General features: G+C 43.2%; 1 protein-coding gene across 2 annotated transcripts in view; it reads right to left on the minus strand.

Annotated features, from left to right (window-relative positions):
• The window catches only part of AP4M1 (adaptor related protein complex 4 subunit mu 1), a 172,214-nt gene that overhangs the window by 135,041 nt on the left and 14,492 nt on the right, over positions 1-22,681 (minus strand). For both annotated transcript variants that reach the window (XM_086945990.1, XM_086945991.1), the window contains 3 exons: positions 11,978-12,074; positions 10,139-10,249; positions 4,021-4,101 (listed from right to left, as the gene is read on the minus strand). In XM_086945990.1, the coding sequence (XP_086802116.1) occupies positions 4,021-4,101; positions 10,139-10,249; positions 11,978-12,074 (289 nt within the window). The remainder of the gene's footprint in view (positions 1-4,020; positions 4,102-10,138; positions 10,250-11,977; positions 12,075-22,681) is intronic.

Here is a 22,681-nt window from a genome sequence, read left to right on the forward strand (position 1 = left end):
TCTAGAGTTTAGCCCGAAGACTGCTCGTATCCACGCTACTAGGATAGCTGGTCTAAGGTTGACTTACAACCAATCACCATAAGGGTCGTTTGGACCGATGCATAGTGGTCGCTAGAATAGCGAACGCTGCATATCGGGCCAACTTCTCACAATGCCTGCTACGTTATTTTCCACCCCGGGATGTAATCTGATGTTGCATTGCCCATTTCCATATGCTCTGTGCTAGCTGGGATAGCGGAGGCTAATGAGTGCCTCCTTGCATCTGAATGTAATGCATTACTGTCATATGGTCTGTTCTTATGAGGACCACCTTGTAGCCAAGGAGTGACTAGCTTTACCGTCAGGAGCTCCACGAAGTTGATGTAATATGTGTTTTGTTGAGCAGTCCACATTCTTTGGACTGTTTTTTCAACCTGTGTGTCCCCCCCCAACCTGTGAGAAGTCCATGCTAACTGTCATGTAAGGAACTGGGTCCATGAACGCCCTCCCCTTCAGAAGATTGTTGCTGTTACACCACTGTAGGGAAGGATGTACCGTGGGCTGAATCAACACTAGATTTCAAGATTGCCTTCCGCTTGTGACCCTTGTGATGCTAGACACTACTGTAATGCGCGCATATGTATCCTCACCTGGGGTACAAAGGCTGTGCAAGAGGACATCATGCCTAGCAGATGCATTACAGTCCTGACTCGCAGGCAACGATATGACTGAATAAAAGCAAGCTGGTTCTGGAAATTCAGAACCTTCTGTGGATTGGGGTAGGCCTCTGCAGTGACAATAATGAGAATCACTCCCAGAGAGGGCTGTATCTGGATGGGTTTCATGTGTGATTTGGGTATTTATTGTGAATCTCATCCAGTGGAGCAGGTTGATAGTGGCTTGTGTATAGTTCACACATGTGTCCCTGTTTGCACTCTTTTTCAGCCAGCCGTCTCAGTAAGGGAAGGCATGAATTCTCCGACTTCTCAGATATGTGGCTCCTACTGCCAAACATTTTGTGGACACCCTTGGCGCTGTTGAAACCACAAAGGGTAGAACTTTGAACTGATAATGAAGTCCACTTAGCATGAACCTCAGGTTCCTGCAGTAAGCAGGATGGATAGAAATTGTACGTTTGCATCTTTGAGGTCGAGGGCTGTCATGAACTCACTGTATTGCAACAGTGTAAACACATCATGTAGGGTAACCATATGAAAATGTTGCTAAGATGTAACTGTTCAGGGGCCTGACATCTAATAAAAGCCTTAGAGGTCCATTCTTCTTTGGGATTAGGAAGAAGAGAGAATACACTCTGCCTTAATATTGCTTTGGAACTGGCTTGATGGTTTCCTTTGCAAGAAGCAACTAGATCTCTTCTTTCTGAAGGTGTACATTTTGGGGTTTAACGATGTGTGAGCCTGGAAGTATGTTTGGTGGGATTTACATGAGTTTGAGAGAATAACTGATGTATTATGGAAGCACTCAGTGGTTGGATGTGATGTCCACCCAATGTGTCTTGAAGCCTGCCTCTGACAGGTGTTATGTGGTAAGGCAGAGGAGTCAATGCTTAGTGGTGGGGCACCCTTGGCTGGATTACCTCTACCTTTCCCTCTGGCTCTATTGCCTCAATATGAACCTCTGAAATAACCCCTACCTCCCTATTGATGGTAGGCCTGCTGTTGTCACTGATAGCTTTGACTCTGATCTGAGGTGAATGATTTACCGCCTCCTCTACCATGCTGTTTACGAAAGGACTAGTGCAGTGTGCCAGTTTGTAGTGCATCCATTGCTCTAGCTGTTTCCTAATCTTTTTTTTACTTTCTCCAATAATTTGTCCCCTTGTGTACCAAACAAGTGTTCGCCATCAAAGAGAACTGTAAGGAAATGCCTCTTTTTGTATCCCCACCCCAGGTGTTTTTTTTTTGGACTGATGGTTTTGAGATTCAGAGTGCACGGAGGCCTGCTAACCCGACCTTACCATTAAACAGGTATGTTGAATTGGCTCATACCCAATTGACTAAGCTACCATATATGTGTAATTCACCCCATTGCAGGCATATCCAGTCCTAAGGCAGGGTGCAATATATCTCCCGGTAGAGCATGTATTTTACATAGTCCCATAGTAAAAATGCAAAACTGTTGTTTTTACTGTGGAAAGGCTTGGTAAGACAGTTGGCGAGTAGAGAGTTATGCGCTGACCCCCTCAGATGTACTAACTCTGGAACGGTGCGACCAAAGTGGATCATTCAAGGTATTAAAATAACTTGTTACATTAAGTCCATCTTGATTCTGAAATCCAAATTAATGTAACAAGTGCAGTGCGCAACTTTAGCAAGCTTTCCACTTTGTTCCCTTTAGTCCCCTGGGCCCATACCCGCTGCACACTCGAGACAGCTTTCTACCCTTCTGGGGAGATGTGCTAACGACTCTCAGGAAAGGATACAACAGAAAGTGTCACCTCCCTCTTACAAGAAGCCACACCTGTTAGTCCAAATGGTTCAACAAGTTGGTTGCCTTGAGCCTCGTCTGCGATATTTTTACACCGGTTGCGAATCTTCAGCAACGATGCATGATTCTCTAAATCAATAGGCCTCAATAAGATACGTTGAGAGCAAGCTTCAACGAGTACATACAAGCCCGATGGTGGAGAAAAACAATCTGAAGATGAAGCAGATGACCATGTGCATTATTTACCAGAGGAGGAGTCAAAGGATCTTGTGACTCGAAAGACTTCTTTGGAAAAAAACAAGTTGCAAGCATCGAGCCCAACACTAGCAGAAGTATGCAAAGAATGTGTATCTACAGACACACATGCTACAAATATGAATTTACACCTGCCAGGAAACCCTTTGTGGGTTACTGGTAGGCGTATAAAAGGCAAATTTGGTTATACGTGCAAATTTACTTTATTGAATCAGGCCCATATTTTTTCTCAACTATTATCTGGGAGAGTGGAGGTAGCCAGATATAATGTGCAAAGTAAGTACCGGGTGCTACAACTAGGCGCTCAAGATGGCGATGAGGGTGAGCACCCCTTCTCCTACATTTTGGCCTTACACTTTGGTTACATTTAGTATTTTGTAAGACTAGCTATCAGTTAAGTTGATCAAACATACTTGAAGCTGTCAAAATAAACACAGTGAATTTTCATGACATCACTTCTATTTATGCATTTAATAAGAAGAATTGGAACATCACCACTCAGTAATAAAACCAAAATCTCTGTCATATAAGGACAATTTAAAAATGTATAATGGCCAATGATCCCCATACAAGCAACCATATGGATTGTGTCCGTAATGTTGCAGAATTTAGCAAACAACTGCACACTCAGTGATGCAATCAATAAGATCTTTAGTGAGGTGAAATATGATGTCACCAGTGATGTCATCAGTCATGGCGGAGATCATGAGCAGTGCATTGGAGGCCATGTTAAGGTTGCCCTGCTCACCGTTACTAATTAATTTCAATGGTTTTCAGATTTTACAATGCAACAATAACATCCCTTCAACTAACGTTTAATAGAATGTCTGATTTTAACAACGTTTTCTTCTGGGTACTTGAAACATAACTCTCACTGGAGTCATATGCAGTGGATACTTCTGGCATGTACTGTTAGGAGTCCAAATTGTCACTTGATTTCCCTCCAAGTGAAGGTTACTGGGTGTTAATAGCATCACATTGCTGAAAACTGGGGCTTTCAATTAAGTACATTTTCCTTCTGTCTGTGGGAGGAATGGGTGTTTACTTGCAGGGCAACATACATATTTTCATCTTTACGCACAGGATGGCTGACCTATGTTTTGAGGCGGGATGTATCTGTGGAAGTATGGGAGCGCTTGCAATAGGGCAGTTGAATCTTTACAAACTTACTGTTAATGTGTGAGCTTCATTTGCCTCCAGGATAAACCTGTCGTACAATGAAGGTGTATTTACCACATTAAGTTTATCTTTCCAGGATGGTCATCTAACCTTCACCGGCTTACTGTGGAAAGGTTAACATTGTTTAACTACAGGACGAGTCTCTGCATCAGGACATACCTGCTCATGTCGAGAAGATAGCACAGGACGACTGGCTGCTGTACCCGGTGCAACTTTGCTCTGCTGGGTTTCTGCTCCAAACTGTATTCAAACAAGAATAAGCAATGAAACCATTACATTTATTATAATGCACTATATAACCGTTTCAAGATAGATTGTGTGCAGTACCTTCTGGTGGTGCACCCCACTTACAATACTAAAAAAAACAAAATCAACTGCTGTCAAACTCATAATACCGGATTTTGAGTGGTCGTGTTATATGCTATGCTTCTGACTGGCAAAAGAAAACACCAATGCTGACCCAACCTCTACTGGGAACTTGGGTATGGAGGATAAGTTCCCTGGGAGTTATTTCTAAATCATAGCTAATTATGTATACTACCAACCCCAAGTGTGAACACTTATGGTAACTGGTCAGGACAATCGCATTAAATAGCAGAAAATGTTAATAAGTAATCAAGTTCAGTCATCAAATGAAACAACAAACAACAGTATAATGCAGTGTTTCCCAAACCGGGGGTCGGTCGTGAGCAGATTTTTGGTGAGTCGGGAAAGTCTGAGCAATAACTAAAGATGCCTTTAAATTCTGTGTTTATCTTGTGACATTTGCTGTGCTTCATAGGTAGAGGTCTTCTGACAAGTTGCTGCTTATTTTTTTTAACATTTAATTGGTCTTTACTTTTTTTCTCAAACTGCAAAGTGAGAGGAGTTTTTAAAGTGAATTATGTAACAATCTTAGGATGTCTTTTTTCCCAACACACAAAATGTAAATAAATACCAGTTAGGAAAGCAAAAATAAAGTACACAGTTTTTTGTTATTCTGGAGAGTGCTAGAAACAGAGGTTTTAATTAGTGATGCACAATGATAATCACAGAAACCCCATTTCTACAAATTATCATTTAAGTGCTGTATGCTATATAGTTTAATCACTAAAACTGTAGGTATTTGCAAGATAGTACCTTTTCAAAAGAAAATGTGCTTTCTGTAAATTACAATGCGTTACCACATGGTGCTTTCGTTACATAAAAATCAACCCTCCTCATGTTCACGAAAGGTAGGAGAGTCATAACAGTTTGTTTTTTTGAAAAGTGGGTAGCAGTCCTAAAAATGTTTGGGAACCACTGGTATACTGTATTATGAAAAAGGCGTGATAACCCTCGCAAGGGCCAGACAGCAAACCAGAATCAGTTGGTATGCGCTCACTCGACCATATACGTATGGGGGGAGAGGGGTTTGGTGCCCCAGACCTCTGCCTATATTATTTATGTGTGTAAGCACATTTTGCACATTATTGGAATCACCCTCAAAGATATCTACCACATATAATGATTGAAAGAGACAATGCTTTCCCACCACCCTTCGGGCTATACTACCAAATGCAAGCACAAAAGTCACAGTTATAGAAATAAACAATATCTGTAGCACAACAAAGGCCTGGCAGTCGCTTAGCACATTAGTAGGCAAGATCCCATTGTACGCCCTAGCATTGCTGCTTTTACATCACCTAGCACCATTGGGGAGGTGGGCGCGCAAGCAGTGGTTAGTTCACCTGTGAAGTAGACAGCCTCTTCCTGAGGACGCCCCCCCCTAGCCTCTGACCGAGCCCTGACGTTGGTTCATAACCCCTGAGGGAAGCGGCCCTTAATTTCCTACTGGCCCCCTCTGGTCTCCCTTTCCCCCCCCCCTCGCTTCCGAGGACACCGCCAGACCGCCTTACCGGTTTCTGGAAGAGCGGGTCGGGTGTGAGCGAGGTGCCCGGTGAGACTCCGGTGCGGAGAGTAGCGTCCGGTGCGGAGAGTAGCGTCTGCGGAGGTTCCGCGGCTCTGCGCAGGTCCGTGGAGGTGTTCCACCCTCCAGAGAAGAGGGTAGAGAAGCGCCGACCAGTGCGCAGGCCCAGGAGCTAAGGGGCCAACTGACGGAGGAGACGACTCGAGAGGCGGCGCCCAGCGGAGACACTGATCCCTCGCACTTGCCAGCAAGGCGGTCGTTCAAAGAACGGAGGAGACGACTCGAGAGGCGGCGCTCAGCGGAGACACTGCTCCCTTGCACTTGCCCAGCAACGGGGTCGTCCACAGAACGGAGGAGACGACTCGAGAGGCGGCGCATCGCCGCTAGCTTAGGAAGGCCTCCCCTCGGTGCTGGTTTGATGAGCACTTGACCTGGTCCACGAGGGAGGCACTGCTAGGAGAGGAGGTCTGGTGGCAAAGGGCTGGTTGGCTGCAACGGCACAGTACTCGACTGGCCCCCAAGTAAGGTGGAAACAGGGGGGCTGTTGTATGACTGAGAAACAACAGATCGTGATACCGGAAGGGAGATGTTTCTTTCCCCCTAATTTTCTTTGATAACTGAAAGGCCAGCTCTGGCAGGTTTGGGGAAGACTGAGACTAGAAGTCGTCAGAATTAGGGTTAAGAAGAATAAGTGAAACAAAGGAGAGCAACTGTGCTGAAGAAGAAAATTGAACCCCCTGAGGCTGATAAAGATGGGGATTGTGGTTTAATTTTGTATTCTCTTTCAGTGGTGGAAGGGGAAGAAAACTCTGGCCATGCCTTACTCAAACACCTGAGTCAGTTATAAATAAGCTGATTGTAGCATTGAATCTGTCATCTGAAACCCTGAGGTTACTCACCTGATTGAAGGGAAAGTGTCACTCTCTGGGTACCAAGGTACCAATCCAGATTTATATTGCCTGGATGTTCCCAGGGTGTTAAGTAATGGTGTATTGTGAATTAATTGTTAGAAACTGTATTAATGTAAAGCCAGAAATGCAGAAGTAATTTTGAACAGAAGGAGTGAGAAAGTTTACAGAAACAAGAAGCATAAACGCACTGAATTCATTGTAACTGTGGTACTGATTTAGCATCTGAGCACAAAATAAGAAACTAGCAACAAGAGAGATTATAAAGCTTTTCTACTTTTATAAAAAGTAAGGTGTAGTGTCATTTTTGGATGGATGGGCACTGAGTTACTGAGTGGGTGAGACGCAAATTTAACACGTGTACTTTGGAGTTAGGCCTTCCTGCTTAGTGCCAAGCTACCCTATGTGACTTGGAGACCCCAGGTCCAACACCATGCCTTGAGTGTCATAAACGAATATTGGTGATGGACCCAAATGAAGTGTGTCTCTGGTGTTTAGCTGTGGGCATGACTCCAAATTATGTGAGGAGTGTATCCTCACAAACTTAGGGCATTCAGAACCGTGAAGCGAAGCTGTATGTCATTGAACAATGCCACACAAGTCCCACTATTAGTCGAGGACACTGACCTGTTCCCGTTCGAGCCTGAGCCTGCAAATGGTCCTCTATGCAGTCATCCGATAATTCCAAATCTAATCTGAAACAAAATAAAACAAAGCAAGACTCCACCCGATTCCTCCATGGTCTACCTAAAAGGTTGCGAGGGTAGAGCCGCTCAATCTCACACACAATCTCTGATTGAGGACCCGATTCCACAGTTGACCCCGTGCAGCCAAGTTACCCCGGCCATCTGCGACACTGCGGCAGGCCAAGACATATTTTTGGCACTCTTCTGGCTCCATCTGGTGTGCCTTTGGGCCCAAGGATTTGCAGGGGCCTCCAGTTGGGTTACCGCCAGTGGACCTGGTGTGGCTCACTGGTTAGAGGTGGCAGACCCGTAAGCAGAGAACGGCCCGGGACCAGGGTTCAATTCCCGACGCGGCAGGGTCGTGGACCAGGGTAAAAAACAGACTCGATAATTCTTGCCTCGGTGCCTACTCTAACCAGGGAACACACTCAGCAACTCTGGGCATTAAGCTTGCCTCATCTCTACAACAGCCCCCCACAGACGCCGGGGATGCCTGGTTTCACCTTGGAGATACCCAGAAAGGGACCATCTCACAGGGAAAACCAGGACGGGTTCCCCAGCGGTCTTCAGCGCCAGGATACTCCATGGAGTTGCAGTGCGCTTTAAAAGTACACCCACATTTACATTTACATTTACGTGTCCTCGGTACCACCTAAGCCCCTGGAACACACCACAAACTCTGCAGACTCTGGTGCAGACTTCCATTCCGGCTCCAAGACATGCACTGGTCCCTTCTTCATCGGCGCAAACCCCAGAGGTCGTGGGTTTCAGGGTGGAGCCCCTGCTACTTGTGTCCAACCTTGATACAAATCAGTCTTGAACCAGACTGACGCCATGCTCCGACTCCACTTCAGCACACCCAGTTCCCATACAATCGGATTCTGGCAAAACAGTCCCTCTACCATGGAGCCCTGCTCCGTTGCTCCATCAGCAATTCGGTTCCAAATCTGGTCACACGTTTCAGCCACTTGGAGAGAATTTGCTAATTTATTATGATGATGGCAGTTTATGTGAGGATTTACACGAGGCCAGTCGGGGTTGACACTTTATCTGCTACAGGGTTGATTCCCCCCCTTTGGGCCGCCAACAGAAGAGAGTTCTTCCTTTGATATAGTTAGACATACTGCTGAGGTCATGGTTTTACAACTTCCTCTTGCTGAGTTCAAAACAAATGTGCTTACTGAAGTTCTTGAGCCTGGGTTATATGCTAGTGGTCAATAAAGCCCTAACAGACAGCCTTATGGGCACTTGGTCTAACCTTGCACACTAGTGAACAGGCAGATGACCAGAAGCCTCCTACTCCTCAGGTTTTGATGGTTTCCATCAGCAAACTAAATCCTAATTACTCCCCTCTCCCCCAGCCTCTGACAGGTGGTTGTGAAGGATTGAATTGTTCAGGGAATGTTTGTAACCTAAGTCAGCCTAGCCTTGAGTTCTGTTAATCTAATTGAACAAACAGATGACCTGATCTCGATTTTATGATGCTGTTATTTATTTAAACAGACTCCGTGCCTAAATATATTATTTCTTTAGGCACTAATTTCATTCACATTTCAAAAACATTTAATTAGCACAAATTCAATTTTCAATATTAAATATGTCCGCATTTTGACACACTACACAACATATTAATTACCAAACATGATTCAAACGAAACAATATGTACACCATAAAGTGTGGAAATAAATAACAACAATTCAGTGCGAATAATTAGAATATAAAACAATATATACATCATTCCATAGCAACAGTGCACCAGTTCTTTTTCGAAAAATAAATATATAGTCCTGTCTGACAGGTTCTATCGCAATGTGCTAGGACTGAGCTCACAAGGGATGTCTTCTAGGGAGTGTCACTTTTATTTAAAATGTACACCACTGGGATGCACACTTATTAGTTTAACCCTTTGTGAGTACTATACACCATGTCCAAATTCATGGAGAGAGCTCTCTCCATGAATTTCCACACTTTATGGTGTACATATTGTTTCGTTTGAATCATGTATGGTAATTCATATGTTGTGTAGTGTGTCAAAACTCGGACATATTTAATATTGAAAATTGAATTTGTGCTAATGAAATGTTTTTGAAATGTGAATGAAATTAGTGCCTAAAGAAATAATATATTTAGGCACTGAGTCTGTTTAAATAAATAACAGCATCATAAAATCGAGATCAGGTCATCTGTTTGTTCAATTAGATTAATATTGTCCTACCTGGTCCCGTATGGACAAGACCCCCCTTTGGTTCAAAAGTTCATTGAGTTCTGTTAACCACATGCGCGCTAGCGGAATTTTGCTCCTACGCTGAGATTTTCAAAACCGCATGTTACGTGACGAGCTGGGCTCGTCGTCAGCGTGCGAGCGGGCTACACCATGACGAGCCCAGCTCGTCATCAGCGTCGAAGGGGTTAATGGCAGTCGTCTGCTATGCCGTTAGGCGCATGCCCTGTAGGACATGGCGAGCGAGAGCTTGTTAATGGTTCCAAAAGAAGGAAGGAGGCCATCGTCCTATTTTAGATCTTTGCCCTCTGAATGCCTACCTGCGGAAGGACAAATAAAAAATGCTCACATTGGCCTAAGTTCTTACTGCCCTGAATCTGGGTGAGTAGATGGTAACCTTGGACCTGCATGGTGCATAGTTTCATGTGCTGTCCTGCATTCCCACAGACATTACCTGCGATTGCAGTGGGATCTGAGGTTTCTGAGGTGACTGCGCAAGAACTACAGTGGCGGTGGCTCAACCGCAACCTGACTAGGGGCAACACATTCATTTCCTGGATTTGGGCAGACTCACCAACCCCACACTGCCAAGATCCAACAGACTGAAGGGCTTTGCCACAACTGCCTCGGTCTGGATGAAGTTCTTCAGGATGTCCGTTGATGTGGTTTGGATGTAACCAAAGTCCTAAGTGGAAGAGAAGTTAATGAGTAGGCAGGATTTATAACAGGTAACATATTTAAATCTATTGCAACATTCTTGTATGTACACTTTTTATATCAGTTGCTTCTAGCTCTTAGGCATACTGCACGCACTGCAAGTAAGTCTCTCGCTTAAAAATATGTTGTCCGCTTCATGATACGGAGTGTAAATGGTATACTCTCACTAGCTACAGCCCAGGAACAGGTTGTTGGTAGTAATGTTGCATTTTTAAAAAAAAATCATGAAATATATGATTTATGGACCCAGCTGTATTCTTTTTCCTATGCATTTCCCTGCCCCTTTATAATTGAGTATCTCTACTGCATCCCATCTCCATTTAAACGTCCAACGTAAGTTGCATTATTTTACTTAATGAATAGCGTTTTAGGCTGATGTGTCTTTGCCTTCTGTAGCACTGCAGGAGCCAAGTTATCCTTATCTGCAGATGTGCTTTGATGTAAGTTGGGTGTTTCCCTCTGAGTGCAGTCTGAGGGCAAGAGAAATACTTTAGCGCTTTTATGGCAAGTGGATCTTTGCCTGTGTTTGGCCCATATAAGCCCCGAATACGAGTTTAGATATTATTTATCATACAAGTTTAGATGTTATTTATCGCACCTGATAAATAACGATACCATGGGATACGTTATTTATGGGGTGTAATAAATAACATGAACCATGTAATATATATTGTGTACATAAATGAATGCTTGTACATATATGTTTGTTTTTAATTGTATATATATTTCTATTTTGTATGTATGTATTGTTGCTTCTTTTATGATTTTAATTAATCGAAATAAAGAGTTTTGACTGACTGACTGACTGAAATAACACCTATCACGAGTTGGTAGGCAAAAACATGCATATTTTGCTGCTTAACACACCAAAGTCTGCATGATACGGTAAATGATGTACACTTTTCCCCCGTTAAATTTAGCTACATTTGACCTGTTGAAATTTAACGAAGGTTGAGGTATTAATGCATCTAATAATTATCAGATGCTTTAAATACCTACCACCTGGTTATGAAATGTTGCTTGGAATTTATAGATCGCAACAACCACTCCCCAAGGGGAATCTTGGTGCTGAGTCCACAAATTTCAACTACCACAAATCACCCCTTAGAAAAAAAAAAGCCATGTCTTTAAAAGCTTTCTAGAGGTGGTAACATTTTCAGTTTGCCTCAAACATAGATAAAGCTGATTCCAGGCTTTTACACCGAGCACAGAGGAAGAGCTACCCCCCTACTCTTTAATCTGCATCTAGGAATGACTAAAGACATGGCATTAGCTGATCTCACAGTTCTAGTGGAACCATAAAATGTAAACCGCTAGGAAAACAATTTGGTCCAGCTGATGGACAGCTCTAGAAATTGTTGCTGGTGATTTAAATACTATCCTCTTTTCCACTGGAAGCCGGTCAAATTCCCTTCACCATTTTGTAATCGAAATCCTGCAAGGGAGTTGAATTACCTGTCGCGAAGCAGCGTTTTGAACAATCTGTTTATTCTGACCAAAAAGTAAACACTGGTTTATGCACGGGTTGGAAAACACCAACAAATTTGTTATCAGGCCTATAGAATTATTTCTTCACTAGGCCATGTTAGATATATCTTACCCTACTAAAGTGAAAGGGCATCCATGAGGACACAGGGTCAGTAGAATTCTCTAGGATCACCAGCTAACAATCTTCTGCCTTCATCAGCCAACCTACCAGCATCTCGTCCAGAAGCTCATAGATGAGGGCAAAGTTGAGTCGGATTGTCTTTTCACTCAGACTGCCGCAGTAATCTTTGATGAGACCTACAAACCTGAAGCCAATGAAAGCGAGAGCCAAAGCCAAAACATACCAGATGGGAGACAGAATAAAAGAGTGTCAGATTGCTTACAGCCAACAAATCCCACTCACAAGGCTTCATTTATCTTTTTATAAACATATCCACTTAGGTCAAATATATGTATGTAAACTGCTATCATATTGAAGGAGAAAGTTATTTTAAACATTATGGTATGTTATCGGCAATTTATAAAGCGTTCTTTCACCATAAATTCTCTTGGTGCTAAATGACACCCTTTACATTATAGCATTTCATTTCATTCATTTCAATCTTTATTTCGGCATGAATACCATAAAAGAACAAGTACATTAATACAATAAAACATTTCTTTTTAAAATGCACAACATGCTATATAAATACATTCAATTTTCATGTCGATTTTAAAGTTAAGTCAAGATATTTAAAACATCCGTAATACTTGGTGAGAACACTTATGGGCAGCAGAGATGGAATTTCATTAATTAACCCTCAATTAATACTAAGCGGCAATTTTGACATATCAACCTTTTAAAATTTGTAACCCAACTTTCTTCTTTGGAAAAAAATACTGTACAAAAATCTGCTTACACTAAATACAATAGGTTGACTAGTATTAGACAAAAGAATCCTTAAAGCCTGGGAACATGATCTTACACCTAATGTTAAACATATTGGTTTAATCCATCTTTTTCTAGCCTGGACATATGCTGGGCAGAAGAAGAGGATATGTAATTCATTTTTGTAGGAGAGTAGGGTCTGCTATCCTATGGTCACCCCAATTTTTGCTTTTTGCTTCACTGGTTTTCGACTTACTGAGGCTGTGGGCCTGCTAATCAGACCCCCAGCCTGCTGTTCTCTCTCTAAATTTATAATACATGTGCTATAGGTACATACCACAATTGGAAATGGACTCCTTGTCAGCCCCTGTACCATGCACTATAGGTGCTCAGGGCATAGGTGCCACCAAGGCCTACCAGGGGCTGAAGCATAGCTTTTGCCACCCCTGGCTGGTTCTTAAATTGACACAACTGGCTGATCACTCAGCTGGGGCAAGTGGGTGTAATCACCCCTTGCTTAGATATAGTATACCTATATCTAAACCTATATCTGGACACATATATAACCTGTGAGCCACTCCTATGGAAGGCCTCATCAATCCTGGAGGCAGAGTGCGTGGTTTTATGTGAGATGGAGCTCTGGCATGAGCTGAGCCTGTCTGCAGCTGTCGGGAACAACTCCCTAAGCTGATCCGGGATAATGCCATACCATATACTCTTAAGCGCCTTATAATCCTCGCGGTTATATAGCAACTTTGGTTTGGCTTTATCAAAACATGTCGTGTAAGGTGTCATACGAATTGGAATACTACCCCCTCGCCAGTTCTGGCGACGGGGGTAGCATTCCACCCTTCTAGAGGGAGAAGACATGTTACTTTACTGAAACGCGGTTGATTTAAAATGAGCCTCAGATCCACAAAATGGATGCCCCTGCCACAGACACGGGTCTGGCCTCCTGCTGCTGACCGAAACCCGGCAGAGGAGGCCTGGACAAAGAGTTTCCTGTCACAGGGCGGTGTCAAACCACCCCAGACAGGAGATAGTGGATTGGAGTAGGGAGGTTTCAAAGAAACCAGACACTGCCTGGGGAGCACAAGGCTGCCCCTTGCAGGATCCGGCCAAACCGGTTCTGGGGCCTCCCAGCCCCTGTCCCAGCGCGGCCAGGATCAAAGGAGAGGGGTGTAACCACCCCCTTCCTGGGTCCCACCCATAGGAGGGGACCTAGCAGGATGTCCAACCCCCTAGATTCGAATAAGAGGGGGAGCAGTCCCAACGGACTTCAGATCATCCTGAAGAAACATAAGAAACGAAATCTGGACCCTTCGACTTTCTACACGACGTGAGAAGACTGAAGAATCTCCCTTGTGGTCAAGGAGTGACCACCCTGTGCAAACAGGCACCATCCAGCCCTCGACCCTTGCTTTGTTGCAGTTCCCGCCGGAACTCGAGCGACAGAGATCGACGAGATCAAGCTTGCCTGCCTTCTACCTGCCCGATCCACAGTCCCTGCAGAGCTGAGACCCGTGGAGGCGACCGGAAGCGTGGGGCACGCCATCTTGAAAAGGCCACGAGACGCTGACCGTGCAGCCCACGAGTGACCCTCGAAGCTGTACACCGGGGTTTGAGAAGCCCCAGCCCCGAGCTCCACTTGCACCAAAGCTCACCCCTCCACACTCGACGAGTGCTGCGTGGGGCCCTTCTGCCTGTGTGTGCTCGACGCGTTGGCCCGGTCACTTGCCAGCTGGCTTGTGGCCCCTGTGCCGACGAAACTTGAAATACGACTCGCTTTTCTGGTTGCTCCAGATCTGCACCAGCTCCTGTGAAAAGGAGCCCCCACTCTGACCCTCCTGGTTCGAGTGATAAGCAATCTCCCGGTTCTGCGTGGATTGCTTTTGCCAAGTGCTGTTTGCTGCAATCTTGAAGCCGACGGTGCTGACGGCGAGAGCCTACGTGGGACAGATCGTGACCTGCTCCTGGACGTCGCAGATGCCCCAGAGCCCACGTGACAGCGGAGAGAAGCCTATCGACAACCGCCTGATTGCGCCCGACATTGCCTGGTTCTGTCCTGGTTCCACCCTGGTCACTGCTGAGTGACCCAGACTCTGTCCCCTCTGCTTTCAGGTACTTTTCTACTTCGATCCACCCTTGGATCGCACCGGACACTTCTGCTTCACAGCGCCTGCAGCTGCAACAGCTCCAAGCACCAAGAACCTGCGTGACAGAACCCGACGCCACTTCGACCCTGTGCACCCACGGCCTGTGGGTGAGGTAACTTTGCAACGCCGGTGTCCTTACACTGGTACACACCTCTAGGGTCTGTGACTAAAGTTTTGTGTTCCTAGGTTCAGCGGAAGTATCATTTAATTCACTTTATCCAACTTTTACGCACCATTGACTTTACATTGGTGCGCGCCGCACTTTCCGTGCTGCACCCGTCTCCTGTGGGCTACTCCCGACTTCATCATTGCTAGTCCTGACTGCTCCCAGCGAATCTCTAGGCCCTAGGCCTAACCATAGTTCGATAAGTGTTCCTTAAACCACTTTTTTAATATATGGTCTGAGTGGCCACCCGCCCTCATCCATAACTGTGCAACTTTATATGTTTTACTGTGCTTTTGATTTAACGCTTGTGCCCCTTTCCTCATAAAGAGTACTGGGGAGTAATTTAGAAATAAATACATATATTTTTACAATATATACTTGTGTGGTGTCCTTTCATTTGATTACAGGATTGTATGTGGTAAAACAAGCTCGCTTAACACGACCTCTTAAGTTAAGCCTTTAAGGCTGCTTAGTCCATGCTACCACTAGGATAGCTTGTCTACAAGGTTGACTTACAACCTGACATCTTTGGGGTTTGTTTGGACTGATACCAAGTGGTTCCAGAATTGGAAACACTACATATCAGGCCAACTTCTCACAATTTTCTTTTTGATTACATCCACATATGGTACATAGTTCATCTTCTACATGATTCTCCGAGTTTGCACCACCAGACCAACGAGCTAATATTGAACCGATTTGAAGATTTCCGTATCTGAATTTCAGAAATAGGGTCTTTGCTAAGGGTGGTTCTATTTCATCAAGAAAGGTCTCGAAGAATGGATCATCTTTAAAGGTAAGAAACCTTGTTACAAGTGACCCACTAGAAGAAGCGTTTTTGATCATATCCGTGATATACGACCAAAAGCACTTTTTTACCATAGTTTTTGATTGGGACGGAAGTGAATCAGGATGTTCCCAGAAATGCGACAAACCTAGTAGGGTAAGCCAGAATTTGATATGTTTGAGCCAGGGTATCACCTTAAAGATGTCAAGCTCCATGATTTCTATTAACCCATCCTTGTATACTTGCAGCTCAGGTACACGCCACAGCCTAATCCATAACAATAAAGGACGTAGAATGATATGATGGTCCGTTCTACGGAAATTTAGGTCGAGCTGAAGTGGGACCAACGGAGTACTTCTAGGGACTCTGACCAGACTTCGCAAGAAGTTATTGTCCAAGACCCTAAAGGTATCTTTAGACCCTGGGCCCCAGATTTCTGAGCCGTATAGCACTGCAGGTTGAACCTTGAATTTAAAAAGTTCAACTGCAGGAGACACGGCCTTGCTTGTACTTTGACCTTGCTCTCTAAGAATGGGTTTTGTGTTCTGGCTAAACATCATCTTGCATTTTTCCAGTTGGGCTTTCCAGGTAAAATTAGAGTCTAGGGTTACACCTAGATATCCAAAGTGTGGAACTGATTCCAATTTTAGTCCATTCAGAGTTAGACAGCCCTTGTCAGTCTTGGTTGGATTTAGGACCATACATTTTGTCTTTTTCCCATTTATCTCCAATCCTTTCTTAATGCAGTAGTCATTAAAGGAGTTTAAAAGAGCTTGGAGACCTTTTTTTGTCTGGGAGATCAAAATAGTATCATCCGCAAACAATAGGGAAGTAACTTTTTCACCATTCAACTTGGGAGAGTCATTTTTACATCCCTCCAAGTATGTAGGGATGTCATTCACAAATAGCGAAAACAATGTGGGGGCCAGTACACACCCCTGGCGCACACCACGTTCGATTGGGATTTTTGGAGTTAATTCACCTTTAGGGCCCCATCGTACTCTGGCAAAATTGCCTCTATGGAGTTCTTTTATTTGCGCTATCAAGGTGGATGTCATCCCTACTTGGCTTAATGTTTCCCACAATAAATTACGTGGGACTAAATCGAACGCCGCCCTTAGGTCGACGAACGCGACATATAGTTGTCCCTTTTTAATCTTGATGTACTTCCAATAAAGGCAACAAAAGCGGAAAATTTGATCAATGGTACTAACTTTGGATCTAAATCCCGCTTGGTATCTAGACAAAATTGCCTTTTCCTCCAGCCAATCATTAACTCGAAATAGGATATGTCTTGAATACATTTTTTGTAAGATATCCATAAGGCTTATTGGGCGATAGTTTGAGGGGTCCATCCTGTCACCTTTCTTATATATTAAAACAATTTCAGCCCCCTTCCAGCTCTCTGGAAAGTCTAGACTCCGGGATAGCTCATTACACAGATGGTTAATGTATGGACCCCAAATTTTTGATTCGTGCTTGTACAGGTCTCCTGGAATTTTGTCTAGCCCAGGGGCTTTACCAGACTTAATCTGGATTATTGCCAATTCAGTCTCACCTAGAGTAAAATCCAGGGTATCCCCCGGAATAGCGTTACTTGGGGTTCTATCTAAAATGGGTGCCTCATATTCCTTATAGAGGTTAGAAAAATGGTTTACCCATGTCTGTTCGTCTAAGTAGACGTCCTTGACCACTCTGCCTTGATGGTTCCCATTCGCTATCAGCCTCCAGAAGGCTATGTTATCTCTAGTTTTTGCTGCGTGCAGCAGATCTGCCCATTTTGCTTCCTCCCATGCCATTTTACATGTCTTTTGGACCAGTTTATAATTATTCCTGGCTGACAGGATGTCTGATCGAACCTTTGATTTTATCGCAGTTAAAAGTGCCCTCTTGGACTCCCTGCAGTCCTTGTTATACCAGGGTTTGCTATGGGGCAAATTTTGTGTTTTCTGCTGCCCTTTCTTCGGCATCTTAGTAACTAGGGGCTTTAAGGCGTCAAAAATTTTTTTAGGTAATTTCATAAAAAGACCACCACTCCCCTCCTTTGAGGTGTCATTTAAATATCCTCCAAAGATACTAGCAAAAAGCTTATAGATTTCTACTATAATTTCACCATTATCCAGTATTAGTGGCCATTTGAGGGAACGCCTATTATTGCTAATATGTATCTCATTTTGGTCACTGTTGGTTACTTCTCTAGTCGAGGGGGAAACTGAATCTCCTAATAGGGAGGCCTTGATCTGGAGGACTAGAGGGAAATGATCGCTTTCTAATCTTTCTATTACCTCCATGTCAAGAAGGAATTCCCAAGATGACACTGAGGCAATAATGAAATCTATATTACTTTTATAGTTCCCTCTATAGAAAGTAGGCTTTTTCTTAACATCCGATGGTAACCGTCCATTGCACGCTCTAGTGCAATGTTCGGCACATAGTCTGTTCATTTGGAGGGCCTGGGGGCAGCATTTTACTGTTTTAATATTATCTAAAACAGGGATACCATTTGCCTCATCTTCTTCTAAGAAGATGTCACTGAACCCCACAACGGGCTTTAAATGGCCTCTTTAGATGAAGCTCCTATTCTGCAGTGTGACTAATGGCAACATGTATTGTACTGGAGACTTTCATGCAGATATTTTGTAGAAGCATCACCGGGTATCAGTTTCATTCAGGAAAGATCTAAACAATCTTGTGATATTGGGCAGTGCTGTAGCACCAGACACAGATCTAACTGGGCAATCAGTACCAGAAGAGAGGAAACAGTCCCACAAAATCAATGGCCACACCAGTCGCATAGGTTCCATTGTTCTGAGCATCACAATACGCCCGAGTCCATGGCTCGTCAAACTGTTTTCTTGTTTTCTCTCAGTCACTTACTTGTTTTGGAGTTTTTATTAATTGAATAATTTTAATTGTCAAATATTACTGAAATGGTCAGCGCCTGACCCATATGCATGTGGTGTTTGAGCCATGATTATGATGTAGGGTTTTGTGTTCTTTATGCCCAGGTCTTAAAAAGCTTCAGCTGGAGATCAGATATCTTTTCCTAAAACAATTCTGCTGCTGATGGGAGAGAGGCCTGCAAGAGGCTAGACTAACGCTAAATTATTTTACGGTGGGGCCTTTCGAGGACGATGGGCGTCACTACTGTGCTTTAATTGAACTAGTGATTTCAGCCAACGTATTCCGCCTGTGGTTTCAATATGACACCAGACGTGGCCTTGTCCTACAATGTAATGCACACTCTCACGAATGATGAAGCGCTTAAAAGGACAAGTAAATGGGTTGCTGCAGTTTTCTCCAGTTAAGAGTCATCTGCATAGAAGCTTTCCAGGAAGAAAAGTTTCACAATTTTGGCAAAACCCTTCAAGACATACAGATGGATCTCCTTTTCAATGGCATGTAAAACAAATCTCAGTCATGGCATCTATGACAAAGATAAACAGGGATTCGTTCTGCAGAATCCTGTGGGCAATGCATATCTCTCTCTCGCTCCCTTTCATCTTAAATTGAAAAGCTTTCTTCAATAAAGCGCATAAATAACTCACAGAATCAAAAAATGTTGAGCATACCGCAGTGATATTAAATATAATTTAAAAAAATATAAAGTGTGAGGCAGGGGCGGCCTTAAGCATGTGCAAGCTGTGCACCTGCACAGGGCCACCAAACCCTAGGGGCCACCATGCCAATATATATCCTTAATATAATAATCTTCTGAGGGTGGATACATATTTGCGTCGCGGCCGCTGGCAGAGATTTGGCAGCCTCCGGCTCTGTTCCACTTTCAATGTAAAAAGTGGTACCAAATATAACATTATCAGGGAGAAAACGACAAATATAAAGCACAACAATCAATTTAAAAAATACAAAATGTTGTTTATTAGTAAGTATATATACTCAGGATAAAAACATAAAATTTCTGACATATAATAAAATGAGACATATGACCTATTCTACAAACAATCAATATAATACATAAATGACACCATTAATTATTAATTCATAAGCAAGTGGCGGACAGTTGTAGTCCTCTTCTCGACGCGCGTTTCGGCGTTTTCACAAGAACGCCTTCTTCAGGAGCCACATATACAGTCAAAAAACTGGATGTTCTATATGCTTCCGACTGATGCAGGGAGCACTAGGACGAAAATCTGTCCTCAATTGGAGTGGTTGAAGGAACTCGGATTCTTGTATTTCTAACCAACCAGTGAGCCGTTTTACTAAATTTTAAGTGGTCGGTACTTCTACTTCCACTGTACTCGTTATATCTCCAAACGATCCTTGTACTAATAGGAAGGTAGTTGATTTCGAAACGGGAAAGCCGCTGTAAATCTAGCGCTTGGTTCTATGGAAGGCTAATTTTAGGATGAATAGTATTGGATTCAGTCGATACTGTTTCACTAACCGGGGACCGCAGTAGATATATCTGCTCCCTTAGCGTGGTTTCAAAATGATGAATAGTATTGAATTGAGTCGATATTGATTGGATAACCGGGGACTGCAGTAGATATATCTGCTCCCTTAGCGTTGTCTCAAAATGCGATAATTAAAACGAACTCTGCGTGAACATCAACCCGCGGGCGTCACGATTCATGAATCTAGCGGCGTCCCGCAGCCGTTGGAAAGAATGATTGTGATGTTCCACTTTCAAACACCCTGCCCCCCTCTTCACTGGCCTCCGCGCTCTGTCCTGTCCGGACCCCCTCTTCCGGGGCCCCCTACCTACGCTTCCTGCCCAGGGCCACCATGAGCCTAGAGCCGCCCCTGTGTGACGGCACTCACATTCACAAACTATGTTCGGGGTGGCGCTCCTCCTCGAATGGCTCAAAAGGGGCGCTGCAGTTTTGTTCCTCCCTATAGAACTTTATTGAAGGCCAGGCCTGTTTGTCAATCACTTTCAATTCATTTAATGGAATTAAAGTCATGGTTTAATTGTGAACGTAATTAGATCTTGCTGCCTACTTATTAAGTTAACAAGTCATGTTCATTTAAAACCTCAAAAAGGTGGTTTAGATAGGCATTGTGGTCAAACAAATACATTTTAAAATGTTTGATCTTTCTTACAAAAGTGTTCTGTAATCTATAACATTCTGTGGTGATGAATTTAAATATTGCTTGGTAGAGTAGGCACTGACAGCCACCTAATTAAAATACACAAACTTTCATTACCACAGATGAACAGTGCAACAATCCTTGCCAGACTCCACACCCGCAACAGGCCCAGAAGACTTTGAAAAGTCTGTGTGCTGGCGCACAAGTAAGAGCAGACAATAAGCAAGGTCGTCTTCAGCACCTCCAACAAGTGGATTCATGTTAAAGGTACCCAATAGTCCCATGGGGAAATGGGTACTGAGTTTCCCTTCGTGATGGAGGGAGATTACTTGAGATCAGGACAATCTCTTACATTCCCCTGGGCCACCTGATGCTTTCTCTTTCAATCACAGCCCACATACAGACAATTTGATGAATAAGCTTACTTTTACTGAAGACACTGGGCACAGAGGCGTACCAGGTGAAAAGGATGCTACTCTGCATTTCCTGGTTCAAATTTTTCTAGATCTGTGATTTCTAACAATATTTCTCAGGCAAGTTAAAAATAGTAATGATAGTATAAATTCTGTGGGTGGTGGAATAGTAGGACTGAATGTGTCCTTAGTCCTCCGGGGCATCTAATATATATATATATATATATATATATATATATATATATATATATATATATATATATATGAATGAACTGGCTTGCAAATAAATCCACTGGGCGGCTATATTCGTAATCCTCAACACCCAGCTCAGACAATTATCAGTAAATCCCATTTGAGATGCCAGGTTGTGGATGAGGAATGGGTGACTGACTGCGTTGAAGGCAGCTGAGAGGTCCAGCATTATCATAAGGCAGGTGTCATCTTCATCTGCGGTTAGGAAGACATTGTCTATAAGGAATCTGTCTCTGCTCTGCAGCATTTTCTGAAGCAGGTTGTTAGAGGTGCACAAGACGGTTAACAGTGAATTGATGTCAGAGTTGAGTGTAGATTGCTTTTTCAATGGCTGTTGAACAGTAGGTGAGTGATAGACCAAGAGTGGTCGAAGTCATCAGCGTCTAGTGCAGATTTCTTTTAAGAGTTGGAGGATTTTATCAGGGCAAGCTATTTTTAGGGTTTACTGGCCCATTCTGGTGAGCTGATAAAGAAAAGGCGTTCGGTTATCTCAGAAAGCGAATGAGCAATAAAGATACCTTTAAATCTTGTTTTTTATCGTCACATTTGCTCTGCATTAAGAGACAGAGGCTAAATGTCAGCTTATGTCTTACAATTTGCAGTCAGATAAAGAAAAGTAAACACAACCTTCAGGATAAAAAAAGTTTACAATCTGGCAATCATGCTATATAAAGAGTCTGAAATGAAAGGCTATAGGATGTCAGTTTAAAAAACTTGTAAATGAACTGTAGAAACACATCCAAATATATTTTAGTAGTTAAGGAAGCACTTTTTTGTAATTCTGAATGATGAAAAAAAGATTTAAATAGGATGAAAACAAATCACTTCACTTGGTGATGTGCAAATGATAAACATTTTTGCTGAAACCCAGTTTCAGTTAATAAACTTTATTCGACAGTTTAAAAAAAACGTCGTAAAAGTACACAAATAAAATCGAACATGTAACATTACACAGGGAAAGTACATATCATCATGGTTTGTTTTCAGGGCATACAGAAGTCAACCAATAAAAAACGAAATAATAGCTAAAAAACCATACTTTTTCTTGCAGCAACAGATTTCAGAATAAAGGTTGCGATAAAAAAACACAGATCCGGGCTAGCAAGCGAAAATAACAATTTCATGGCATTTGATGTAGAAGACACAGAATATTTTTTAAATAACTGTTTCAGATAAACAATACGTAGGGCTTTATAAAGGGGGCAGATTAACATAAAA

Source organism: Lissotriton vulgaris, chromosome 12, assembly GCF_964263255.1.
Source record: "Lissotriton vulgaris chromosome 12, aLisVul1.2, whole genome shotgun sequence".
In the NCBI taxonomy this organism is placed as follows: domain Eukaryota; kingdom Metazoa; phylum Chordata; class Amphibia; order Caudata; family Salamandridae; genus Lissotriton; species Lissotriton vulgaris.